The sequence below is a fragment of the Eufriesea mexicana genome, unplaced genomic scaffold, assembly GCF_001483705.2.
Source record: "Eufriesea mexicana isolate 0111107269 unplaced genomic scaffold, ASM148370v2 scaffold3780, whole genome shotgun sequence".
In the NCBI taxonomy this organism is placed as follows: Eukaryota; Metazoa; Arthropoda; class Insecta; order Hymenoptera; family Apidae; genus Eufriesea; species Eufriesea mexicana.
In genome coordinates, this window is record NW_016911795.1 from 1145277 (window position 1) to 1170862 (window position 25586).

The 25586-nt window shown below is 44.2% G+C and overlaps 1 protein-coding gene and 1 long non-coding RNA gene across 2 annotated transcripts in view; one reads left to right on the plus strand and one right to left on the minus strand.

Moving 5' to 3' along the window:
- fng (Fringe glycosyltransferase) overlaps nucleotides 1-25586 on the minus strand; it is a 101954-nt gene that overhangs the window by 36349 nt on the left and 40019 nt on the right. Inside the window, exon 5 of the mRNA XM_017905289.1 lies at nucleotides 23726-23885. Within this exon, the coding sequence (XP_017760778.1) occupies nucleotides 23726-23885 (160 nt within the window). The remainder of the gene's footprint in view (nucleotides 1-23725; nucleotides 23886-25586) is intronic.
- LOC108551212 (uncharacterized) lies at nucleotides 13613-14635 on the plus strand. The gene is made up of 4 exons (XR_001890463.1): nucleotides 13613-13687; nucleotides 13814-14021; nucleotides 14139-14413; nucleotides 14482-14635. It is a non-coding gene; the product is annotated as an uncharacterized LOC108551212 (long non-coding RNA).

Here is a 25586-nt window from a genome sequence, read left to right on the forward strand (position 1 = left end):
GAGATCAGTGAAAATCAGGCGGGATGAGCAAAAAGCCGAAGAACCGAGGCAGACAAAAAGGAGCGTCGGGTGGCTGAGCGAAGGAGATCGGTATTAACGAGATGAAATATAGATTGTCGTGTAAACGGCGGCGGTCGTAAAGGCGTTAATTAGTCGGGAACCCGTCCCGATCCGGAAACCGGTAATCGAATGGCTGTCCACGGGCCGGATCGAGCGTCTTCCGAGCCCTGGGATGGCGCAGGTCGTAAAACGAGGCCCGAATGACACGGCGAGTAATATCTGATGGAGAGTGGGTGGCTGCCCGCTAGTATATTAGGACTAATGAACAGATTAGAGGCCCCGATACCGCTCGACGACCCTAACCGCGCGGTTACTCTACTACCTTGGCAGAACGAAACGAGAGAAGGGACGAAGAAACTCCCGTGGAGTGTCGATGTAACTACGTTACGTAAAAGAAACGTCCTTTCTTATTTTCCTTCCGAAAATCTCGAAGAGCAAGCATTTCCAAGCTTGAAACTACAGAGTTAGGCTACCGGAAACCTAATGTGTGTCGCAGGAACAGGCTGCTGAAGATTCATATTGCGGAATTAGGCTATTGGAGATCAGAGATGCAGAATCAGGCTATTGGAAGCCTAGATTGCACAATTTTTACAAGTATGCAAATCCCTGATTTACCTTTTCAGGTTTGGAGGCTACCAGAGTTCTAGAGACTAATGAATTACAGACTATGACGAGGAAGCAAACAGGAATCCCACGAACCCTGATTTACCTTTTCAGGTTTGGAGGTTACCAGAGTTCTAGAGACTAATGAATTACAGACTATGACGAGGAAGCAAACAGGAATCCCACGAAATACCTGCTCCCTTCTTAAAAGTGGAAAGAGGAAAATTGATTCGGAAATTACTGCTGTAAAATTAGGCTACCACAGACTTATGTTATACAAATAGACTATCGATATCTGGGGTCTATCTTAAAATTAGACTACTGGGGGTCCACGTTACGCAAAAAAGTGTTTAAAGATGGAACTCTGTGACGTGGTCTGACGTGTCCACGTCGAGAGATCGATGAACCTCCACGTTTCGGTGGAATATAGACCGTGACGCTGGAGTAAAAAGTCTCCAAGGCATACACACACGTTTATCGAGCCTCTTTAACATCCCACTTCCTACGAGCGCTTCACGAGGTACGAGCAAACGGTTCTTAACCAACGAGTGAACAGAAGCATTAAAAATGCGCGAAGAACTCCAGGATACGTGACTGCAATGTCGATATCAATTTCCGACACTCTATACCCGATCGCCAGACAAATTCGAAATTCCCCATCACGTTACCCCGCGGCGTGCAACAGCCAGCCTACTGGAACGGAATCAACGCTGTAAACCCGAGTAAAAAAGAAGAACGAGGATGAAACCCACGTAGGAATTCCTCACAACAAACGCTAACCGGATGAATATTAATGCAGGACAATGACGAACAAACCACGTCAATTTCCATGCCTGTCGATGTGCTAGGCTACCAGGTGCGTCTAGTCGCTAGAGAAAAAGGATCGATGTTTGACTAGACCCCGCTGCAAGTGCACCGGATGCACCGAGCATTGCAAAAGGAAGGCCTGAAGATTTAAGGCCGCGGGTATAATAATATCGGAGTAATGGAGGCAGCGTACGTGGCGCAGAAACTGGCTGAGCCTCGGCTGAGCCTCGCCAACGGATACGCGTCGCTTCCATGGGGCCGTCATGGGGTCACGAGCACGTCTTCGGACGCTAGGACTCACGCTGGCAAGCGAGTGCTCGAAACGTTCACCTGTCCTCGTTCGGCCGACGCCCGTTTCGTTCGATGGCCATCGATAGGTCGCATAGCTCTGGCTAGGGACAGAGTGGTATAGGGACCCTAGGCCGACGCACGCTTCCGGGTCTGCCCGTCAGCGGCTACTTTGCCGGGCAATTGTCGAACGATCAACGATTGCTCGACCATGGTAGGTTACGCGGGGCGTTTTAACGCGCTGGCGAGTAACGGCATCGCAGATTAAATTCCTAGGCGCGTGGGGTCGAGGTGTGTTTGCGAGATACCAGCGGTATGGGCAGGTTAGCTTCTCAGCCGTTCCGAATTTTCGACTGCGAACTGGGAATTAAAGCACTCGAAGATTTGAGTCTGGAAAGATGGAAATTGGAGGATCTTGTGATACCAGGGGCAGTCTAAAAGCTTCCGAGGACTTGGATAATGAAGATTTGGACAGATGCTCACGGTGTGAGGAGCAGTAGAGCTCAGAAGAAGACAGCTGACCATGATTGATAGCCGATCGGTAGGTTGGACTAATTGCGAGCTAATATAAAGGTCAGCATGTATGGATTACCTTAACTGACCAGACGCTGAAGCAAGGCGTGATAAACGAGATGGATACCTATGAAACAAAGACACTCTTGCCTTTGAAATCGACCCCACTGACTTCTTCTCGGCTTCTTACAATAGTATCCGAGGTGCTTTTGCCTGTGATCCATGCTAACTGACTTCTCCTGATCCCTCTACAAAAGCATCCAAAGTATCCTTGTCTATGAGACATCCAGAATGACTTCTTCTCAGCTTCTTACAGTAGTATCCAAAGTACTTTTGCCTGTGATCCATCCTAACTGACTTCTCCTAATCTCTCTACAATAGTATCAAAGTAGCCTTGTCTATGAGCCATTCAGACTCACTTCTCCTTAGCCTTCTACGATACAGTAGTATCCAAAGTAGCCTTGTCTGTGACACATCCAGACTGACTTCTCCTCAACTTCTCACAGTAATACCTGGGAATTCTGTAGGATACCTTGATCCTAGACTCTGGCAGAGAATTCGAACACCAAGAACCGTACGAACCAACGAATTTGGAGTGTCCACGAGCCTATGAGAATTCCTGGAATGACGAAAAACGACGTTGCTCAAGGATATCGTGCCGCCAGGCCGTATTCGCCTGTTCGCGAAAGCCAATCTACCTCTTATCTGCAATTCAATCTCGGGAAAAGATCAATCCTACGATCTAATTAGCCTCCCTTGCCCATTGTAACTGTGGCCACGATTTTCCAGCGGGAACTCGCGTCGGCTTCAGTTTTCACGCAGGCCTGGCAAAACATGGCGCTCGGTCGTCACGGGTCACGCGAACGCAATCCCGTCGCATTCAGAGCGAACAATACGTCTCCTAATTACGGCCGAGGTTCATTAAAATCGCCGGGTAACTGGCCACGTTGTCTGCAAACGCCCAGCGACGTACTCGCGTACGGTCTAACCACGCTGCTCGCCTCTAACGGGGTTTCGGCTCGATCGAACGGTTCCATGAGAAATCTGAAGAATAATTTAATGGATAATCGTTGAGACATCGCGAGATTTATGTTCCATCTTTCCTAGCAAGCGGACTTTGATGAATTAACGCGTTCATTACTGGCCCAATTGTACACGACCTGCTCATGGCAACAGAACCAACGCTTCCTTACGTCAAACAGCAATTTATTCGGTAATTCCATTTACTGCTAATAAATTCTATTATAATATTATTTAAATAGATACCAAACACCTGTATTTATTTAAATTAATTTCTTTTACTAATCTCGATATCCCTGATCATGACACTATTATACATTATTATATTTTATAATTACACTATATAACTATTTTACTATTGTACATTATATACAATAATTGAACTCGTCATCAACGATCATTTGTCACCACTGCAACTGTGAAAATTTGACATGCACGTATTCGATACTAAAACTAGCCTAACTTCGGATTTTTCTAATTATCCAAAACACGAAGTTACTGTTCCGAAAATTAGTATAGCAATAGCTAATTTAAAATGTTAAATGCTCAAAAACTTCGTCGCTACCAGAACCCCAATATAACACTTAGAACTAGCCTAATTTTAGGTACCCTATTCGAACATTAATTATACCTGTTCATCTGGATCGCATGGGCTTGGCAATTATCGTCTACTATCGTGCTTAGCTTCGCGATTGAAGATTGGTACTGCTAGGACTAAACGTTGAAGAAATTGGAATAGGAATTGAAAGCGTTCGGAGGATCCCATGCTCGGCATAGGGCACCATGGTATTATCGTTTCTTCATGGACTCGCACTCGAACAGTTCTTCTTTGACTGCCGTCCAGCGATTATACGGATCGGTCTACTTCGTGGCCGAGTTCTCACGTGCGATCGAATGCCTGGGTGAGCTGCTTAAATGCCGGCAGACGGTCGGCGACGTGCAGCGAGGGACGACGTTTCCCAGGATCGTTGCAGAACTACCCCGCGACCGTTCTTATCGATAGGAATCCCGATGCCGCGAGGCGCGATCAGTTTCCACCCTGCGGACTGGCTTTTTCCGCGCCGACGAGTCTAGTTAGGATGTCGCGATCGGCATTAAGCTTCTGTCTCCGTTCCGTGTGAAATGCTACGATGCTCACTGCGAGATCTCGAGGGCTGACATGGTCGTGGGAATTTTTGAGAGTTCGAAGAACGCGAGGGTTTGAGCGATTTAGGGTTTTCTGGGAACTTGGGCATTTTTTTCTTGAAAAACGCAAAGATTTCGGGAATTTTTGGATTTTGGGGGAAATTGGAAATTGCCGAAGAACTCAGAAAACGTCGAGAAAATCCGAAGACTCGGGAAATTTAGAAAAGAAACTTAAAAAATTTCTAGGAGCCTCAAAAATTTCGAAACTATTCAAAAATCATTTAAAAGAAAAGAAAACCCTGTGGAAAAGCACAAAATCTCAGGGATTTAGGAAATCCTCACATTAAAAAATCTTCGATACTTCCAAAGTGTTTCACTATGTCAAAAACCTCCATACCTTCGAAAACCTAAAAGATCGGCAAATCCTAGAAACTTGGCAAGATTTTGAAAATCGGCAAAACCTAAAGAAATCAACGAAATCTAGAAAGTCGGTAATACCACAAAAATCAGCGGTACCTTGAAAATCGGTAACACTATGAAAATCGGTAACACCACAAAAATCGGCAGTACCTTGAAAATCGTCAAAGCCTAAAGAAATCTACGAAATCTAGAAAATCGGTAACACCACAAAAATCGGCAGTACCTTGAAAATCGGCGAAACCTAAAGAAATCCACGAAATCTAGACAATCGGAAATACTATGAAAATCGGTAACACCACAAAAATCGGCAGTACCTTGAAAATCGACAAAGCTTAAAGAAATCCACGAAATCTATAAAATCGGCAATACTATGAAAATCGGTAACACCGCAAAAATCGGAAAAGCCTAAAGAAATCCACGAAATCTATAAAATCGGCAATATTATGAAAATCGGTAACACCACAAAAATCGGCAAAGCCGAAAAAAATCCACGAAATCCATAAAATCGGCAATACTATGAAAATCGGTAATACCATAAAAATCGGCAGTACCTTGAAAATCGGTAAAACCTAAAGAAATCCACGAAATCTAGAAAATCGGCAATACTAAGAAAATCGGTAAAACCACAAAAATCAGTAAAACCACAAAAATCGGCAATACCTTGAATCAAGATCACCTCGCTTTCCCGTCCTTCCTTCAGCCTCTAACTCTCTCTCTGCCACAGCACAATTACCCCTTACATCATTGCACCTCGCAAGCATTGAACTTTCGATCATCCTTGAACTTTCAACGGAACACCGGTCGAACAATCGAGCGACGATCGGCGGATGGCGCGGGGGAAGGCGGAAAATCGGCGAACGAGGAGGAAGCAGGCGCGTGCGCGGGGGCCAAGGTCGCGTGGAAAAACCGGTCACGCCCGAGCGGTGGCAGAGGTCTAGAGGAGGTCGTGATTGACGGGGTGAACGGAGGAGGGCGCGAGGGAAGAAATTAATTGCCGCGCCTCGAGTGGCGAGCGAGCGACCGAGAAAAAGGCAGAGGGCGCGCTTAATGGAGGCAATTTAACGCGGAATATCGTGCATCTCGTAAACGCGTTTAAATTAGCGCCCTGAAATCGTTCCCCGTGATTGACAAGCGTGCGTCCAAACATTCGATCTGCTACTCTTACACGTGTAATAATTTCAACATTCGCAACATTTTATTTCCTAAATATTCTCTAATTTGTATATCGCATTACTATACAGATTGGACGGAGCTAATGTTTACTGATAACAATAATATACAAATTTTAGAGTGACAATAAAGTTATCAACTATTTCTCGGCTTACTGCAACGCTCAACGCAGTAGTACTACCCCGTTCAACTTCGACCCTTAACTTTATAACTCAAATCAACGACAACTGTGTCTTCGACCTCAACTCAATAAATCCTCTAATCGGTTCTGGTTTACTTTATATTTCTTACCCCCCATGCACACACGTTCCCATGTTTCCCTTTATATGGCCAAATATGGTCATACTAAGGGCCTGACGCGTCACCCAAGGATTTCCCGGCTGATGTGGACTTTGCAACTTTGACCTTCGTTTTCTCGGTAACCTTCATAAAGGTACGTGTACATGGTGGAAAATTTGCAATACTGCAATTGTGAACAATATTGGGGTGTGTATTAGCTTCGACGTCTTTCGGTGGTGGTGGATGTTTAAACAAATTGGTTCCTCATGCAAATCGTGTCAAACATGATTTATCGACCTTTGCTAAGGTTTAGCAAAATGGTAGCCGAATGACAATGAGTGTCTGCGAAATAAACCAGTCCCCCACTTAACTTGGTATGTTCGATCCTAGGACCCCAACAACGGGAATGATCGAGGAATCATTCGATCGAAATATATGATCTGTTCGAGAAACATATAAGGGGGCGTGGTTAAAGCTTCTCAGTAAGATGGCGGTTTATATTCCCAAGTTACGCGTGCTGGAAGATTTAATTCGAAGAAACGTCGAGGTACGTGCACAGGCCTAATGGCATTACGCGCTTAAATGATCGCGGAGAAATGGATTGAAACAGAGGGCAGGTCTGTTTCTGAATGTTCTTCGCGGTCGGTTGGCTGCTGGTCCGTTAAAAGTTGCGTTATCGCGAGCGGAATAAACGAGATCGTTGCTTTTTCCGTTTCCTCGTTCCCGCGGATTCCTCCTGGTAAAAATAAGCGGGATTCGGTCGCTTGGAAGGGAGTCGGGCGAGTGGCAGGATTCCAGGGGCTGAATGGCAATGAGGAGGAACGATTTGCAACAAAATTCGTTCGTTCGGTGTCCAGAACGCGCCTCGCCGGACGCACTCGTAAATAATGTTGATTTTCCGGCAGAGTAAACAGCGAGATGTAATCAGCACGATAGTTTCACGGCGGCGTGCACTCTAAAAACGATTCCCACGTTCGTAACGCGTTCCGCCTCCGGCCGCGATTTCCGCGAGATTTCGACTCAGCCGAGCCGACCCTTGCGTGCCTTTTTCCCGCGTGTTAATTAATCGGGAGAGTATCGTGTAATCCCCGACAGAGGCCCTTCCTGTCGTCACTCGGTCGCGACACCTGCAGCTCTGTTTGAGAAACGACGTAGAAAAGAAAGGGAATGAAATGCTCGGGAAACTGAAGAAGGTGAAAAACTTGAAAAATTGAAAATTCGGGAATTTAGAGATTCCGATAATATTGTTAATAACAAATTGTTCGCGATTTAAATTTATGATAAAAGTGAAAAAATTAATAAATTTTTCACTATTAGTTGAATTTACAACATACTTGCGGTAAAATGTATCTATAACTTGTTTAAAAAGTTTATAAATAATTACACCGATTGTTGATAACAAATTAAGATTGTTAATAATAAATTATTTTGAACATAAATTTACGATTACAGTGAAAAAATTGATAAATTATTGCCTATTACCAAAATTTACGACGTACTTGTGTTAAAATGTACCAATAATTTGCAAAAAATTTATAAATTATTATAATTGATTGTTAATAACAAATTAATATTGTTATTAACAAATTGTTCACGACGTATATTTCTAATAAAAGTGAAAAAATTAATAAATTATTGGATATTAAAACGGAAATATAATAAATAATGGAATCAGTAAAGTTTGAAAATTTGCAATCGGGGTGGGGGGGAATCGGCCGATCAGCGACTATATAAGGAGCAACGCGACGCAGCAGACCTCATTTGTCGGTTGGACTTCGCGAGTGTAACATATAAATTTTCGTTGTGCGCGAGGGGTGGGGACTCGAAGTGAGGTTGGGGCTGGCCACCCCAACCTCACCCCACCCTATTAAACAATTTAATAACAATTTTTCTTTTCAGGTTTTAATTTTTTTTTCTTTTCAGATTTTAATTTTTTTTCTTTTCTGCTTTTATTTCTTCGTTTCTATTTATCTTTGTTTGAATATTCGAATATTTCGTACAATATTCGAATGTTTCGTCGTTGGGTTGTTTATGTCACATCGTTGGGTTTTTCATGTCACATCATTGGGCTGTTCATTCCATTTCCATTTATTTGATTCCATTTGTTTTCCACTTTCATTTATTTGTTTGATTTTATTGATATTTATGGTTTATATGTATTTGCTTTTATTGCGTTTTATTAATCTCTTGCTAACCCATTCCTTTTCAGCATTTCAGATTTTTCAAGACATTGTTTAGACCTAAGTAGACCTAAGTAGTCATAAGATAGATCCCTAGGATAAGTTTCATCATGTGCGCGCTATCCGTTCAAAGGTAAGCCACCTAACTTGGAGCGAAATATATACATTCCCTTACCTCTCTCGTTACCAAATAGAACATAATTGTTCTCGCGATAATCGCGATTGTTCTTAAGTACCGACTAGCCTACGCGACGTACTTCCCGTGTACTCGACAACTCCACGCCTCGTAAGTCATTCTCACGACTCGTCTCCGACACTCCTTCTGCCACTGTCAATCTCGTCATGCATCGGGATCTCTGGTGGCCCTCGGGCTGGTGAGGCATCTGGGGCAACACGAGGGTCCGTCGACCTTAGTCGTCCTGGGTGCCAATCCGTGCACACGACCGGGGGATGGGCCCTGCAGTCGGAATCATTGCAAGAGCGTGCCTGCCTGCCCCTCTAGCACTTGGTGGCTATGTGGTTATGTTTGCATAGAGCCGGGGTATGGAGCATGCGCGTGATTCCGACTGTTAGGCCTCGCATAGGACCCTCGGATTGACTCTGGGTGTTTCACTGGTTCGTTGGCTGCCTTAGATCATCGAGTAAGCCATGGCGAGGTCGACAGTGGCAGGGTGGGTAAGGCCCGATCTGGAGGGTGCTGAGGTTGGAGTTGTCTTGTACACGGAAGTGCGTCGCGTAGGCTAGTCGGTCTTTCGAATAATCGCGAACCGAAACCCTTTTGTAAGACACGAAATATAATAAAGTGTCAGTAGATTCGCTTTAACTTCTTTCGTTCCAAGTTAGGTTAGGGTACCTTTGATACGGATAGCGCCAGCAGGTTGCGCCACTAGGGCGCATGTCGGGTCTCGATGCGTAGCCACCTCCACGTGGTGAGACCTGGTAATTGGTATCGTTTCCCAAAGAATCATGTTTAAGAGCGATACCAAGCTAAGAGCTACGCACAAAGTTTAAGATATTTCCTATCTCTTACAAATTTTCAATGATCCCTATGAACTTTGTAAATAAAGAGTGGACAATATCTGATGAAGTTATACGTAAATAGTCTTTGGCTAGCCACTAACCTCTGTCCACACTACCAACACTCCACTCCCTTAATAATAATTTCTTCTCAGGTCTCATTTATTTTTGTTTTAGTTTTAGAGATTTTAATTATTTTTCATGTCAGCAATGATACCAATTTTTGTGTAAACCGAGATACGTCTTCATATTTTAATCAACCTTGCAAAATTCGCCAATGTGCGCAAGCGCAGCCAAGGGCTCCGTGTAATTATCGTCGCTGGAAAGTTCGCGCGACGCCTCGGGAGCTTTATGAACGGACTGCCGGTGTTTCCACGCTCATTAAATGCCGCCTTAATTTCGTTGGCCACGGGACGACGGTAGGTGAGGCGAAATTATCTTCGGACAGCCGCGTGTATCTGCAGGCGATGCGGCTCTAATTAAATCCGTCGCGGATGGTGTCCCGCGTGCGTGCCCGTGACGCAGGGTACAACCGTGGACAACGAGATCGAAGCGGTGAAGAAAAGAGAGGGAAAAATTTGGGACGGTCCATTGTGTTGCCGGTAACGCGTGTCCCGGCGACGAGACTGCGGATCGGACGTTTTGTTCGCCTGGAAGCGCGGAGGAGCGAGGAAATTGCTTTGGATATGGCTAATAGCCTCGTGTCAGGGGAATCGTACGGTTGATTCCGAGCGGAAGGTGCCTGCGCCTTTAATCGACTGGCAAAACGACTGCAGATGTGACGGAATCTATTGGAACACTTCTTCCTTTTCAGGTACTTAAAATCCATTTATACACCATTTGTATCCTATTACTATATATTTTCTATTTATTTCTATTACACGCACGAACTAATATATTTTCTGTTCGCGCGAATTATATCTACGTTCGGCCCGCGAAAAAAGTGAAAGTAACGGTGGTGGGGAGCGTGGCCTTGAACGATGGACCAATACGAAAATAATAGAACGACCGCTAACCGCGCGAATACAAGACAGGACAGTGGTCGTCGAATTTAAAACAGGACTATGACCACGAACTACGAATAACGCTATAGAGGGGTAGTACGCAGCACGAAAATAATAATCGAACGATCGTCAGGCACACGAGCAAAAGAGGAGGCAATGGTCGTTCGAGTGGCGAGCTCGGAGGCTAATTAATAGTTCCGGGAACGGGCAAGAGGTGAGGAGAAAGGATCGCAGGATTGCAAATGGAGGGAGAAGGGGGAAGAGGAGCGGAGGACGGAATGCGGGACATGTGGCGCGCATCCGCGTGCTTCTGGCCTGCGAACAGGGTGCGATTTTCTGGCGAATGCGGGAATAGGTGTTAGAGGCCAGAGCCGTACCATTACAAAACTGCGCCCGCCCCATATCCCTGAAATTACACTGAAATTCCACCGAAACGCATCTTTCCCTCCCGCTTCTGAATCCTGACATTAAATAATACGAAATACCATCAACTATTGTAAAATATTTTCTATCTACGCCAAAGGCGAATCTACGCTATTGTGCGAGAAATAAAAATATTTTTGCACTTCGAGGTGTCGAATAATTCAATAAAATGAAACAGAATCATGGTACCGATGGTGGGAGAAAAAAATGTGGTATAATTAGGGGTTCGAGTGCCTTCGGGGCTCGGCTACTTGGTCGATCCTGAGCAAGAGTAATCGGTTTCGAAGAGACGCGCGAAGAATTCATCGTTTAGATGCCTCGCGGTCCTATGACCGTGCATGGGTGTGCGCTTTGTTTGCTCGGGTTTTTGCCGTGATAATAGGAAAACCGCAGAGAGAAGCTGTTCGCGCGGAACCAGCGGTCTTCCCTCGGGAACCAGCCGCGCAGGCTGCGGTCCTGACCTTCTAACACGAGATCAAGGCCGACACTCAAGGTGCACCTTGCAGTCGCTCGACGATTAATACCATCTTATCTAGAACTCCCGAAGGACTGTTATTTGCCGTCACGATTTAATGCAGCGTACTTCGAATAGTGATAATAGACATTTACGCGCGACAGCTTCTCGGATGAGCAAAGTCTAGAAACTTTTTTTTCGAGGTTAACTTTCTTCTTCAGAACAGGTAATCGCTATAGGGTATCGACAACAGAGAAGATAAATATATATCACCGTTGCAGAATTGTCAACTTAATTTATTTTAATTTATTGAACCGATCGCGACATCCCTGGTTTAGGTTAGGTTAGGTTCTACGGAATGTCAAAAATACGCGAATTTTACCGAGTCCTGTGTACATCGTTATCAAGCATTAAATATGTACACACAGTAAACACGTCTTCTATGAACAGACAAAATTGGACTTGAAAATCAAACTTCGATAATTATGTATCACGATCTTGAAAATATTCACTATCGCAATAATTGAGCAAAAAGTTACCGCGTAAATGCCACGCGATACACTAGGGTCTGGGGAATCTAGTTTCAAACTAGCTTCCGAAGAGTTTTAATATTGGCGACAAACGAAAGCCCAAAACTAGATTTATAAACAGGACTTACACGTCAGTCTTCCATATCCAGAAGCCTACCGTTCGTCACAATGATGATCGATGATAATCCAAACAATGGCTGGTAGCGGATGATCGTCCCGCGCAGAATTCGACGGACAGCTTTTAATGAAACGTCTCGTGTTTCACTGAAGTCACTATCCCTTCTCTCTCGCCGTCCCGTGAAATGATTAATACGGCCACTAGAGGGCCGCGGGTTCGCTGCTTTCCCGCTGCGACCACCTACGGCTCCTCTTTTTTCTCTGCCCCTGCGTCGCGGAAGGCCACTCCATCTTCTTTTTCGACGAGCCACAGGCCTCGCGTTTCCACCCTTCCGCGCTGCGCTTCCGGCGAATTTCTACTGTTGCGATAACTGCCTGCTTTTCGCTTGGAAATCGCACCGTATATCAATTTTGGTAAGTTGATTAAAGTGAGCGTGCAAGATCGTAGTTCGGTGAAACGTAGTGCTGATTCGCAAAGAGAGCTGTTTTTCGAGGTTAGGAATTCGTGTCGTTGAAATAATTTCGAAGAATTAACCAATAGATAAATGACAGATATTCGTTGAATGGCGACTAGATTTGCAAAGGATTAAAAGTTGTAGCGAAATATTAGGTTAGGTATAATAAAATTTCTCAGTGCGTAGCTTCTACACCTCTGTATTATTAATTTTACTGTAGTCTAACTAATTGCAGTACCTGTAGCTTTTTACACACGCTGTGGCTATTATCAAGCAATGGCCTCTAATTAACCTCACTTTTTATCACCAACACAGTCTTGTCTTCAAATTATTACTCTCGTCTTTAAGAATGTTTTAATATAAATATATCATGGAATTTTATATCTCCGTGCAGGTAAATTTTTTAAATTATTGTTAATATGAAACTAATATCACCGATAATAAGTTGTCCCAAAGATATTCACAAAACGAAAACGAATTCAAGGATCGATAAATTACTGAATATTATTATATTATAGGAAGGTAACTGTTAGTGGAATCGGAAGCAATCGGAAGCAATCGGAAGCGATCGGAAACTATCGGAAATGATCGGAAAATTTCGGCAACGTATTCGGCAGCGGGAGCTGGCTATATAAAGACCACGGCATCGCAGCATATGTTGATTTGTTAATTTGACTTCGAATGGGACACATCGGAATTTCGATCGGGATGAGTTGCAGATACGAATGGACTATTCCAATCTGCTGCTATAATATAATAACAATCTTTTAATCTTGCTCTAAATCTATTATCAATCCAAATTTTTAATCTTGCAGTTTGATACATCAAGAGAAAATCAATGATTTCAAAGCCCGAAATTCAAGATTTAGGTTATGTTCATAGAAATATAATAAACACTTCTGTGTCGAGAAAATCGGAATCGAAGTTTTAATCGAGGAATCATTTAGAAACGCTATTCAGAAGATTCTTCCTATTTCGAGTAAGTCGCATGTTCGTTAAACCAGATTCGATCCAAGCATTGTAGAAACTCGACCGACCAGGCAATCAATTTTTATTGCGCTTTGTGCGCTCAATAAACACGTCCAGATTTATTTATCTCAGCGGCTGGTTCACTGACCCTATGATTATGCTGTATAATACAGGAAAAAAGGTCGAAATGCGCTCGGGAATAGGATGTAACTACGCCCAAACTGCTCTTAATTGACCACGTGCTTGGATACAGGTGAAGAAAAAAGAAGAATGAGCTATTCGATGCTAAAACCTTCGCTTTTAAACCCAAACTACTTTCATCTTATCTCCTTTCTAAATTCTCGATTGGAAATAAATTACAGATATTACATCATTACAGATATTACATCAACGTTACCGGAATGGAAGCGAGGCTAAAAGGATAAATTTCTGCAAAATTAGATCAAAAACGAGACAAACTTGTCTGCAGATAGCGTTGTTAGTAATTAAGGAAGGACGTGCCTAAACAGCATAAACAGGGTGCCCCACGTAACACTATTGTACAGTTTCCAATTGCCAAACTCCAACCTAACTGCAACAACCATCTGGTATATTGTAAAATAAGATCTGTTCTGCATTCATTTTCATTTAACTTCAAGAAATTTCATTACTTTCGCACCACCCTGTATAATATAAAACAAAAATTACGTTGCATTCTTTTTCAGATAGCTGCAACAAATTTAATTGCTTTCGAACCACCCGGTATAATACAAAATAAAAATTACCGTGCATTCCGGTTCATCTAATCTGAATGAAAGTCATTACTTGCGAACCACCCGGTATAAATGGCACGACGAGCCCCCGCTTCTCGATCCGAGATGCTTTATTTTCACCGTCCGGCGATCGGAAGGCGTTCTCCGTCATTTTATTCTCCGTTCATTCCCGCCCTGCCCCCGCTACGATCACAAAGGAACGATCCGTTGGTTCGTTTTAAAAAAAAGTATGTATCTTGTCACGACCGGTTGATTAATTAATACGCGACCGATTACCGATTCGACGTGCTATTAGCAGTAAATCCCGCGTCAGTTGCCGCGTATCGAGGCCCGGCTGATATACGACCAGGCTCTCGTTTAAACGCTCGAAAGAGGGCCGAGGGAGAAGAGGAAGAGGGCGAACGGAAATCCGAACTAGTCGACACCCTACGGAGTTACGACACAACGAGCACCCGTAAACGTCTACCTGTTAATTAGCCCGGGGATCGTCCACCGATCTCCGGAGATCCGTGTTCCGATTTTCGACCCAAGAATACCATCTCTCCTCTTCGGAGAATTTATCGCGGACGCTCTTAACGAGCTCGTCACGTGGTCAGATGATTTGGTAAGATGGAATAAGAGAATAATTAATAAAATTTATTTTTTTTTTTTTTTAATTTCAAAATTCGGTGGTTTTCGGGAAAGGAAAACCAACCGAGACTCTAATGGCCGTTTCTTAATTATTATTCTTAATTTATTATCCAAAAGAAGCCATTCTAAACATTTTAAAAATTATACTATTTTTATCTTTACCTTTTCTCCAAATTTTCTTCTCATGTATACATTCATCCTCCATTCTTGTTATATTTTTGTATACTAAACGGTTCACGCCCGAATATGTTAATAATAATGCCATTAAACACATTCCGCTTAACCCAAACCCGATTCGATTATCCCGCGCGAGCGACCTAACCTCAAAACGCCGAAATCGACTAACAAACCGGGACGAATCTCGTAACGCGCTTCCAATCCGTTCATTCGGCCGAAACGGATCGAATCCGACGAAATGCCCACACCCGAACCTTTCTACCCACGAAAAACTGCGTTCTCCTATACCTCCGGTTATAAAACGAGCTACCGAGCCCGTGCGAGCCTCGAACCGTAACCGTAAGACACCACTCGACTTCAAACTCTCCCCTCCGCCGCCTGACGTCCAGCCAGACCAATCTAATCGTCGATCGGTTGGTTTACATTCTTTCGCCGCCGGTGTAATTACGGCTGCATCGGCACCGGGATATTGCGGCCACCACGCCCCCGGTGAAAGGGTGATCGAAACAGAACGAGCGGCCAGGCGGCGCTGTGGTGCCGACAGAGACAGACGGTCGGTGAACAGCGAGTGCACGGAGTCCGTACGCGGCCACCGGTGATTTTAGCTGGTAGGTAGACCGATCCAGCCTCGGGATAACCTGCCGATGAACCGTAAACCAGGAACTTATTACCGTAAGCCGTGTACCTCGCGCTCCAGCTCGCGGGTGCTTTATTATTGCCACGTTGCGCGTGTTTCTGGGATACCAAACGACACGCCGATGAGCTGACCGGTGGCTCCTCTACGGTTTCTAATTGCGAACGAGTGCGCAAGGGAGAGGGGAGAGTTTCGAGTCGGAGAGTTGCTTCGCTGATCGCTGTTTCGCGCGGGAATCGGGGTTGAGGTTAGCTTCAAATTTTCAAGCAGCTCGCAGATTAACACCGGGATTGAAGAATCGGGCTTTTCGGCTATTTTATTTTTGCTGTTTCGCGAGGGTGTGGGCTAGGTTAGGTTATTTTTATATTTTTCAGATGGTTGGTATCCAAAATATGAGATGACCGGTTTCCAGGAACGTGGTGAAATATCACAAGACGATAGGGAATCGAAGGTTCCGCGGAGCGTTCAGGTATTTATCGCGTTGCATTGTGGAGTACGCGTTTTCTTGCGACGAGGTTCTTGCCAGACGTTATTATCCATATCGCTGGAATCGTTGGTTTTGCCCGTTGGATTACCCGTGTCCCGGCGAAGCAATGCGAGCCGGGAATTATACCGGTGCATTAGCTGCAAGCGGGTTTATTGCTCTCGGGTAACGACCCGACTGCAGCTACGACTAATAATTACGTTCCTATATTTCTTTCCGCGATTCTACGCGTCCCATTGTTGCTCCCGGGGGCCAATTTTCCTCGGAGTGCCTCGCGAGAACGTTCTTGCGTCCGGGAGTTGGCCTGGGCAATTTCCAGTTTCACAGTTTCGATATGTCGGTGTACTAGGCCTCGTATTTCCCGCCGATTGGTTCTTACGAGACGCGTGATCGGGCAGTGATTACCAGGGAACTTTAAAAATGGCACCGGATGACGGAAAGAAAACGGTGAGCGCGGTTGAAATCGGTGAAGAGGCTCTGATTTGATGGTACAGGGTGTCCCAAGATTCACGCAAGAGAATAAAGTAATTTTGAGAGAAAACACGGGTTTTTAATAACCCTGAACTGTCAACTGTCACTCTGTCTTTTGTCTTTCGTTGGTAACATTTTATCGCATAAATGGCGCGAAATTCAAATCTTGCGTGAATAACTCAGTGAATATTCAAGTGAAAAAATATTCTTTATTTTCAATTTATTTTTTCACGCAGAATCACCCCCTCTCCTCGATTTTACTCACGTTGCTGGGACACCCTGTATTTGATCTCATTCTCACATATTTCGACTCATTTTTGACAACTTTCCCATCTCGACAAAGTGATAAAGGCACTTTTTGTTCCTTGGGGGTACTCTCAAAGGTTCCAAAAGAATTTCCAAAAAGAATGTTCATTTCCATCAAGAATGGCCCTTTTTTAACATACTTCTTTAAACACTGAAATCGCGGTGATTATCGAGCCACCGTTATCCAACCACTCGGTTCCCGGTTATCAACCAATCCCTGTCCCGAATTGTTGCAATTGACCCGATTCCCGTTGTGCCTAAAATCCCCGGACACTCGTCGCGGCCCAGCGACTAAAATAAATAACGGAATTTTCAAATGGGTCAGGGAAGGCTCGGATGCAGACCCGTCTCCACCCTCGAGATGAGCGCTCATTCACTCGGACCCCGCTGGAAGCTCTTTAGGATGCACGTGCACAGCCTCTAGGTCTGCGAGCCGGTCAGCAGAGGCTCGGAGGAAGATGAGAGGGTGGGAGAAGCATGGTCGGACGAGAGGTCGGTTAGAGGAGGGGAGAGAGAAGGGTAGGCCGAGTATTTCTCGGGCAAATATAATATACGAGTACGCGAAGCCCCCGGGGAGTAACGTCCACCATACCGAGACCATAATCTCGGCTGGAAGATGGTACCACACCCATGGGGGGTCGGCGGATAACCGCACGGAGCGCGTCGTATTCGCGCAGAAACCAGCGCGACCTAGCCGCAGTCCGCGCAGACCACCTTTCACTTGGCTGCTGCGCGCGCATCACGCGGATGAATCCCCGGGAAATACGGTGCGCGGTTATTCCCGAGTTTAAGGCTCGTTAGGGACCGCCTTCGACCGCGGTCTTTGCTACCACGGACTTTCCTGGACAACGGTATTGGCAGGGGTCGGTATTTATAGTCTACGTGTGCGGGTTTACGTGGAAGCCTCGAGTTTTCGATTTCAAGAGTTAGAATCACGTTTTGGTAATTCGGAATTCTTTTTTGAACGTGATAGCTCGAGATTTGGGGTATTTTAGGGTACATTTCTCGTTGATGCTACTAGTGGGAAATATTACGGAATAGCATTAATAATAGGGATTTAAAATTCGGAAGTTCTAGTTCCTTGTGGTCGAAAACTTTCTCAAATGTCTCTAGGCGAATTTTTAGATTACTTTTATCGACTTTGGAGATTAAAACAAGATAATGGCAGTTGAAAACAATTTTTTCCGTGATAGAGGAGTTGTAGTATTGCAAAATTGAAGATAAAAATTCTAGGGAATTTTAGTATTGGAAATTACCGATACCGTCAAACTACATTATTTCCAAATTTCAAATAGCTACTTATAAGTTCTAATATTTAAAAATTCGATCACATCGTGGTCTCCGTAAAATCACCAAAACCACCCGCTACGAATATATTCCTAGAAAATTCCCGCCAAAATTCAAACATGATCCTCGATTCTAAGCAAACCATCGAATAGCTTGCGAATTCCTCGAGACGGAAAAATTTGCGACACTATCTATCCATTCTTACACATCTTCTGAGTTATCCAAAGTCTCGTATGGTACACCAAACGTAATCATCTCGAACTGACCCAATCCTCTTCCAGAAATCCGCCCTCTCGAACCTCCCAATCTTCCCAGATCGCCCAATAATCCCTAGTAGCCGTACCAACCACTGGAATCACTGCAAATTATTCCGAAAAATCGTAGATTCCCGCAGCCGATCTGGATCTCCTCTAAATTACAGGTCTGCGATCGGGAATAGAGCCAATCTCGACCACCGATCCTCGCAATTTCGCGAAAATTTCGCTGAAATTGCCGCGTGCAGGGTAGCCAGGCCGGGGAATGGGGAAAAAATGGACGGCGGGAGTTAACTAGGTTACCATGAGCGTTATCGATAGTCGACCTCGTCGTTCGATCGACTTTCAAGGGATTGCCTGTCTTCGTTTCTTCTGCAAGGATACTGGTCCGACCGGATCGCGGGGAGGCTGAATGAAGAGGAGCCGGAGGCTTGAAAAACGCGGGATAAACCGGTGCAAGATAGAGGTAAGAGCCAGGGCTCTTGTCCACCGAACAATGTCCATTCACTCGAAATGGCCCGACCGGGTCCCTGTTCGAATATGTTCGCGATAAAAGCTGAATAAAACGGCGAGACACGCATCGATCCCCCTTTGCTGTTTGTTGTCCATCTTCGTGAGAGGTTATGTAATAGCCTGTTCCGGCTGCGAGCAAGTTTCACGGAAGATCGATGATTCTCGCCGTGGAAATCGAGTTAGCTCGATTTCTCGCCGATTTACGCCCTGGTACAATTTGTTTATTTATTTATTTCATTATTTACTTACTTAATAGGTAATATCGTTATTGGTACAGCTATAACTTTTCACCCTATTGCTATTTTTTTTACTTTTTCATTTTTTTATTACGTTTATATTCCAGATTTTTTCGTCTCGCTGTTCTCGTTCTCTTGTCTTATGTATGACAAGGTAAATTATTATTAAATTGTCAGTAACTTGGTCACTATTGTTATTATTAATGTAGGCCCTGTTGGAAGATAGCGGAAGAGAGGGAGAAACGAAAATAATTGATCGAAACCTCAAAATAATTGAAATTTCCAAAAAATCGATATTTTCAAAGAGTCGAGATTTCAAAAGGATGAAAGAATCACCATCGCAACGTGAAACTGCAATTATGTCTATTACCTAGCTAGCAGATAAGGCGATTGGCCGAGTACTCCAATCAGCTACCCTAATAGAATGATAACCGTCGGGATCCTCTCACCGGTAATGAAAGACGGAAAAATGGAAAGGGACGGTCGATTAATGCGTAACGAGCGGGAGACTGGAGTAGAAATCAGAGAATAAGAGATATCAAGCGACCGGTTGATGAATGGCCGCGATCGGTCCTTATAAGAAACGTTTAATCTTCCCTGCCACGGATGTTGGCCCGAGTCTCCGCGCTCTCTCGAGATTTATCGTTTCATCTCGAGACTACCGGTTTCGATTTCGTTTCCGTTTTCGAGCCTCCGGCAATGATCCACCAACCTCTTTCCTACAAAAACCTGCCAAGCTTCCGGTATAAAAATATTCCCCCATCGCAATTGCGCCTAGCAAACGTACTCCAAGAATCGAAACTCTCGAAGAACTCTTCCCTAGAACTCTAGGGAAATATGACCGGAAAAATAACCAAGAAAATTAACCTCAAAAACCAATCTACTTCGCTCCTTATTTATAAATTGAATTTTTCTTTCGTACAATTCCTTAATATTTGAAATATCATAACCTAACCCTATACATAATATAATTATAAATGTAATTATAAATAAATATAAATAATAATATAAAATACAGAAGTAAATAATATTTAAACAAAATATCGAATTTTTCGATTATGTTTCCTTGAATTTTCCTGTTCCTTGCAAATTATTTCCTACGGGCGTCGCATCCTAACCTCAAAGATTCATCGTGGCAGCGACAGTCGGATCAAAGCCGCTATTAATTTGTCTAAGCGGATGATAAATGCAGTGGAGGTGATGGTTTCGTTTTATTTATTTTCTCTCGTCGACGTGGCATCGTCCGACGACGATGATCCTTTTATTTCCCCCGCCCCTCGGCCGTTCACTCGTTTCTTTTTTTCGGCAAGGGAAAAAGGATTAATGGGCTTATAGCATGACACTGTCGTGAGATAAGATCGCGGGCCCCGTTTTACCTGTCGGCTGCTGCCGGGGGCCCGGCCGATCATATCTCGCGGAATCCAAATCGCATCGTGTATCTCGTGAGTCTCGCTGGTAAGACAGGCCTTTTATCGATTTTTGATCGCGATGCCTCCACTCTGTGCCCTGGTCTGAGCGTCAGCCATTCGAGACGCGGGGGACTCGCGGCTGAGAGATACCAATATGCATGTGTGCATTTCGTGTGTATGTGTGGTGAGTCACTCGAGTATTCCTATTTACTCTTCTTCGAATAATCCCTATTATTCTATTTATTTATTTATTTATTTATTTATTTAATTATTTATGTATTCCTGTATTTATTTATTTAGGTATTTATATATTTATTATTCTATTAGTCTTTTATTCTATTTATGTATTTATGTATTTGTGTATTTATTTATTTATTTAGGTATTTGTGTATTTATTTATCTATTTGTTTAGATGGTTTACGTGTGTGCGAGTGTATAGTGAGCCATTGGAGTATTAATATAGTAAATGTATATAGAGTATAATTACTAGAATATTGGGATATGGGGGGGTAAGAATATTATACAGGATGTCCCAAAATGCACGCAAGATTTGAATTTGGCGCCATTCGTGCGATAAACTGTTGCCAACGAAAGAAAAAAGACAGCGTGATAGCTGACAATTTAGGGTGATTAAAAATGATCGCTACGCATCTTCGTTGTCGAGCAATATTTTAAAGATAATAAAAGTTTATCAATATTCTATCAAATTCGATCAAAATTACTTCTTGCGTGCATTTTGGGACAGCTTTTATCACCATGAAAGTGTTAACAAGGGTTCAAAAAATTAATTTCAATCTCGATACCCCGAATGAAAGACGACCCACGAGAATTCGCGTAGAACCGAGTAGGATTGCAGCGAGAAGCACAGCTGGAGCTCGCGATGGACACGCTTCACGGTCTCTCCGAGCTTTTCGAGTAATTTCGCTGGACGAGAAAGGGAAAGGGTGGCGTGTAAGAAGCCCTGGAAATTGACTAGCCGAGATACGAGACGCGTCTCTCGCGAGGAAAATCGCGATTTCACGGCTCGACTCGACGAGATCCACCGGTAAAAAGCTCTGCCATCTTGCAAGTGGATATGAAACGTCCAACAGGCGACTCGGGAAAGGAAAAGTATAAAATGTAACCCAAGTTTGGGGAAAAAAGGAAAATGAATAAATCCTCGCGATAATTTATTACGGATGACACTAACAGCGATAGGTGCACGTACATGTCTACTATACTTAGTCGATCCTAACCTCACAAATAATTCAGAATTACGTATACATATTGTGATGTTCAATTAAATTTAATATAAGAAATTAGTTGCGTGTATATCGAGTAAATAAAATGAAAATAAATGAAAAATAAAGTACAGGCAGAGATGAAATAATATAAAAAATTCCTATATCGACTAGTAAATAATAAGAATAAAATAAGAAGACTCTAAACTGGCTAATAAATAATAAGAGTAAAATAAAAAGTCCCTATATTGGCTTATAAATAATAAAAGTGAAATAAAAAGTCCCTATATTGGCTTATAAATAGTAGAAGTATAATGAAAAGTCCCTATACCGGCTAATAAATAATAAAAGTGAAATAAAAAGTCCCTGTATCGACTAGTAAATAATGAAAATAAAATAAAAAGTTCCTATACTGGCTCATAAACAATAAAAGTAAAATAAAAAGCCCCTATATTGGCTCATAAAGAATAGAAGTGCAATAAAAAGTCCCTAGGCTGGCTACGCTAAATAATAAAAGTGAAATGAAAAGTCCCTATATTGGATAATAAATAATAAAAATAAAATAAGAAGAGGCTATACTGGCTTGTAAATAACAAGAATAAAATAAGAAAATTTTTGGAAAGAAAATGGGTAAAAGATGGATGGTCCGGCAAATGAATTCGCGAATGAAAAATTGATAGAAGGAACGGGGTAAGTATTAAAAAGAAAGAAGAACCTCCTTCGTCAGAGAGCCACCCCTGAGGAGCGAGGCAACAGCCGTGGATTCAGTTTAAGCTCGCAAACTGGAAAATACGGCTACAGGCGGCGGCTGCTTCCTCCCAGATGCATAAATTCGATAAGACCGGCGGATAGTGACGTAACTCGCTTCCTTCCGCGCCCAGGCAAGAAAACGTGCAACAGAATTCCGCCACCGGCTGCTGCATTTTTTCACCGCCCTCTGTTTTTTACCACCGCAGCCGAGGCAATAATTTCACTATGCACCGAATATCTTCCTCCCCAATTTCCCTCCATCGAATACTTTTTACCGCAATTTCCCTCCGCGACGAATATTTTACGATACACTCTTCCTGTCTGCCGAATTTCTTCACCCCACCGCCGAATGCCTTTTCCCCTAGACTCTCTAGATAACGCTTATTTTATGCTCTAATCTTCCCGCCCACCCAATCTTTACAAATTAATTTATTCGCTCCTTAAGGCGAATATTAAATTATTACGTTCTTTCTCCGCATCTTCTATTCTTCCAAATCAAATCCTGCATCCATAATTATCCAACCATAAGTCACATACAGTTCCCACCTAGATAAAACTCGCCTAATCTTTTCACGAAAAATTCTACTAAATGTACCAGCTTCTAATTGCAACACTCTTAGGAGTAGCCAAAAATCCCCATATCTAACCACACCTAGGGAATCTGCCGACCTCGATTTTCAGCCTTTGCTTCTCCGCGTCATTACTTCCGTCCCTGAGGAGGATCCCCGACCCAGGTAGAGACCTCCCGCGACGCACGAAAAAGCTAGTTTCACGCCTCTATCCGTCGAGCAGGAGTAAAAAACAGAACGCTACTCATTACCGTCTCCATCGACCATCTCGAGCTAGCCGGAGGTCCCGTGGCGACGAAAATGGAAGGAATTCCACGGCTAGGCCGGAAGTCGGCTGATTCGATGACCGGCAGAGGACTTGGAGGCAACACCTTGGAGGTGTCACTTCCATTCCTCTTTTTCCCCGTTTCTTTCGGAAAAACCGCCACGAGGAAGCGAATGGATTAATTCCCTAGACTGGATCGAGGTGGTCTAAAGGCTGATTTCCACTGGTTAAACGGGTTGTCGTGGTTGGGACAGTTGGTCCCTCGTTTCTTTCGCGGAATGGCAAAAAGCCGAAGGTGGTCTCGTTTGGGGTCGATAGGTGTGGAAAAACTCACCGGTCGCTTCGAGGGTTCCGGGCCCTGCCTGATGATCTCCAAGGGTGCCGGTATCGAGGGCCTGCCCAGGTACCAATCCTCCCTCGGGTTGTAGTTGTCCAGGAGTTTCAGCAGGCGGGGAACGTTCACGTAATTATCGTCGTCGAAGTGGCAGAACCATCTGGAACAAGGAGACATAGGTGGATTTAAAGAGACTGTCCTGGAGTCTTGGATCGGTATTGTCGGTTGGGCTAGGGAATTTTTCGGACGGCAGTTGATGGATGTTAATGTCAGTGATGACGAAAGGAACGTACTAAGTATGTTTTAAATGAGATTGGATAGATGGCGAGGTGTGGTTTGGTCGAAGGGGATTTGTCGAGGAATTCGCAATTCTTCGTTCAGGGATATTTGATGGATAATTCTTCGCGTGTGCAATTGAATCTTAAGATTACTCACGCGTAGAATTAAATCGTAGAGTTTTTACGCGTAGAATTGAATCTCGTGATTTTCTACGTGCGGAATTACGAGTGTCCTACCCTCTAGGGGTAAAATTAACATTGCACCGTTGCCTTTGCGTCGGATTGACGTTAAGAAATTCCCTAGACACATAATTGGCTTTGAAAGATTCCCGATGCATAGCATTAACGTTAACAACAATTCCCTATGCTTAGAATTGACTTTAAAAAATTCTCTACACGGCTAATCGACCTTAATAAATTCCCTATGCCTAGAAACGATTTCAAACAAATTCCCTACGCGGAGAATCGACTCGATAAGATTCCCTATACGTGGGAACGACTTTAGAAAATTCCCTACGCGCGGAATCGACTTGAAAAAAATATCCCTATACACAGAAACGACTTTGAAAAATCCCCGACACGTAAAATTCGTCGGAAAAAATTCCCCACGCATGGAATCGACTCTAGAAAATATCCCTGCACGCAGAATCGACTAATCCCAATCCCTCGCACTGGAAACCCGTACACCAGAGCACTCCGCGCTCCAGTTCCACCCGCCGCAAATACCCAATCGGAAACCAGAACGAACCGATACCAAGAAACCGACTCACTCATCAAAACTCGATCCCCCTATTCGCTAATCAGCCGTCGTTATTACGTCTGCCCGTCCACTCGACCCGATAAGGAAGAAACCTCAGCCGACAACGGGGAGACCTAACACGGGGAACGCGAATAGCCGAGGGTGGAAGGGGCCGAATGAAAAATCGAGATGCATCTTATCGTTCGCAAAGTGGCTGACATCGAAACGCAATCGCGAACAGGCGTTTCCCAGAAGCCGACCCGGCGGGAGGGTGTGCGAGGAGGGGGCACGCTGACAGGGAGCATAAACGGGCGTACAGAGGGTACGATAGGCGAAATAAAATCTCTCTAACGAACGGTTCCGCCATGCCATTAGCGCTACCGGGTGGCCACGGCCGCTCGATACGTACCTGCCGCGAGACCAGGCATCGTTAATACACCTGAATTCCAGCTTAATGGCGCAGGCTGCGCTCGGCTGAAACCACGGCCAGCCACGGTTCCTCCATACCGACACGATCCTATCTACCGCGTGAACCGCAACGATACGCCACCCTTCACGGGGTGACGCGAGACCAGCAGATCGAGGCAGCGTTTGGGACCAGTGGCGCCGAGTTTGGGACAGAGTCAGACAGGGGGTGAGTTTCGGATAGAGGTACAGGATCTGTGGCTTCGGAATTGTAATAGAAGATTGGTGGAGATGGATGAATGTCGGTGTATTGAGAAGGAATTGGGGAATCAGTTAATTTTGGGGATTTCTGGGGTTTTGGGTTTTTTCACGAAGTCCCTATATTCTAGTTTGTTGGGTAATACATGTTCCCTGTCCCTGTACAGCTGCCTGTAAATTT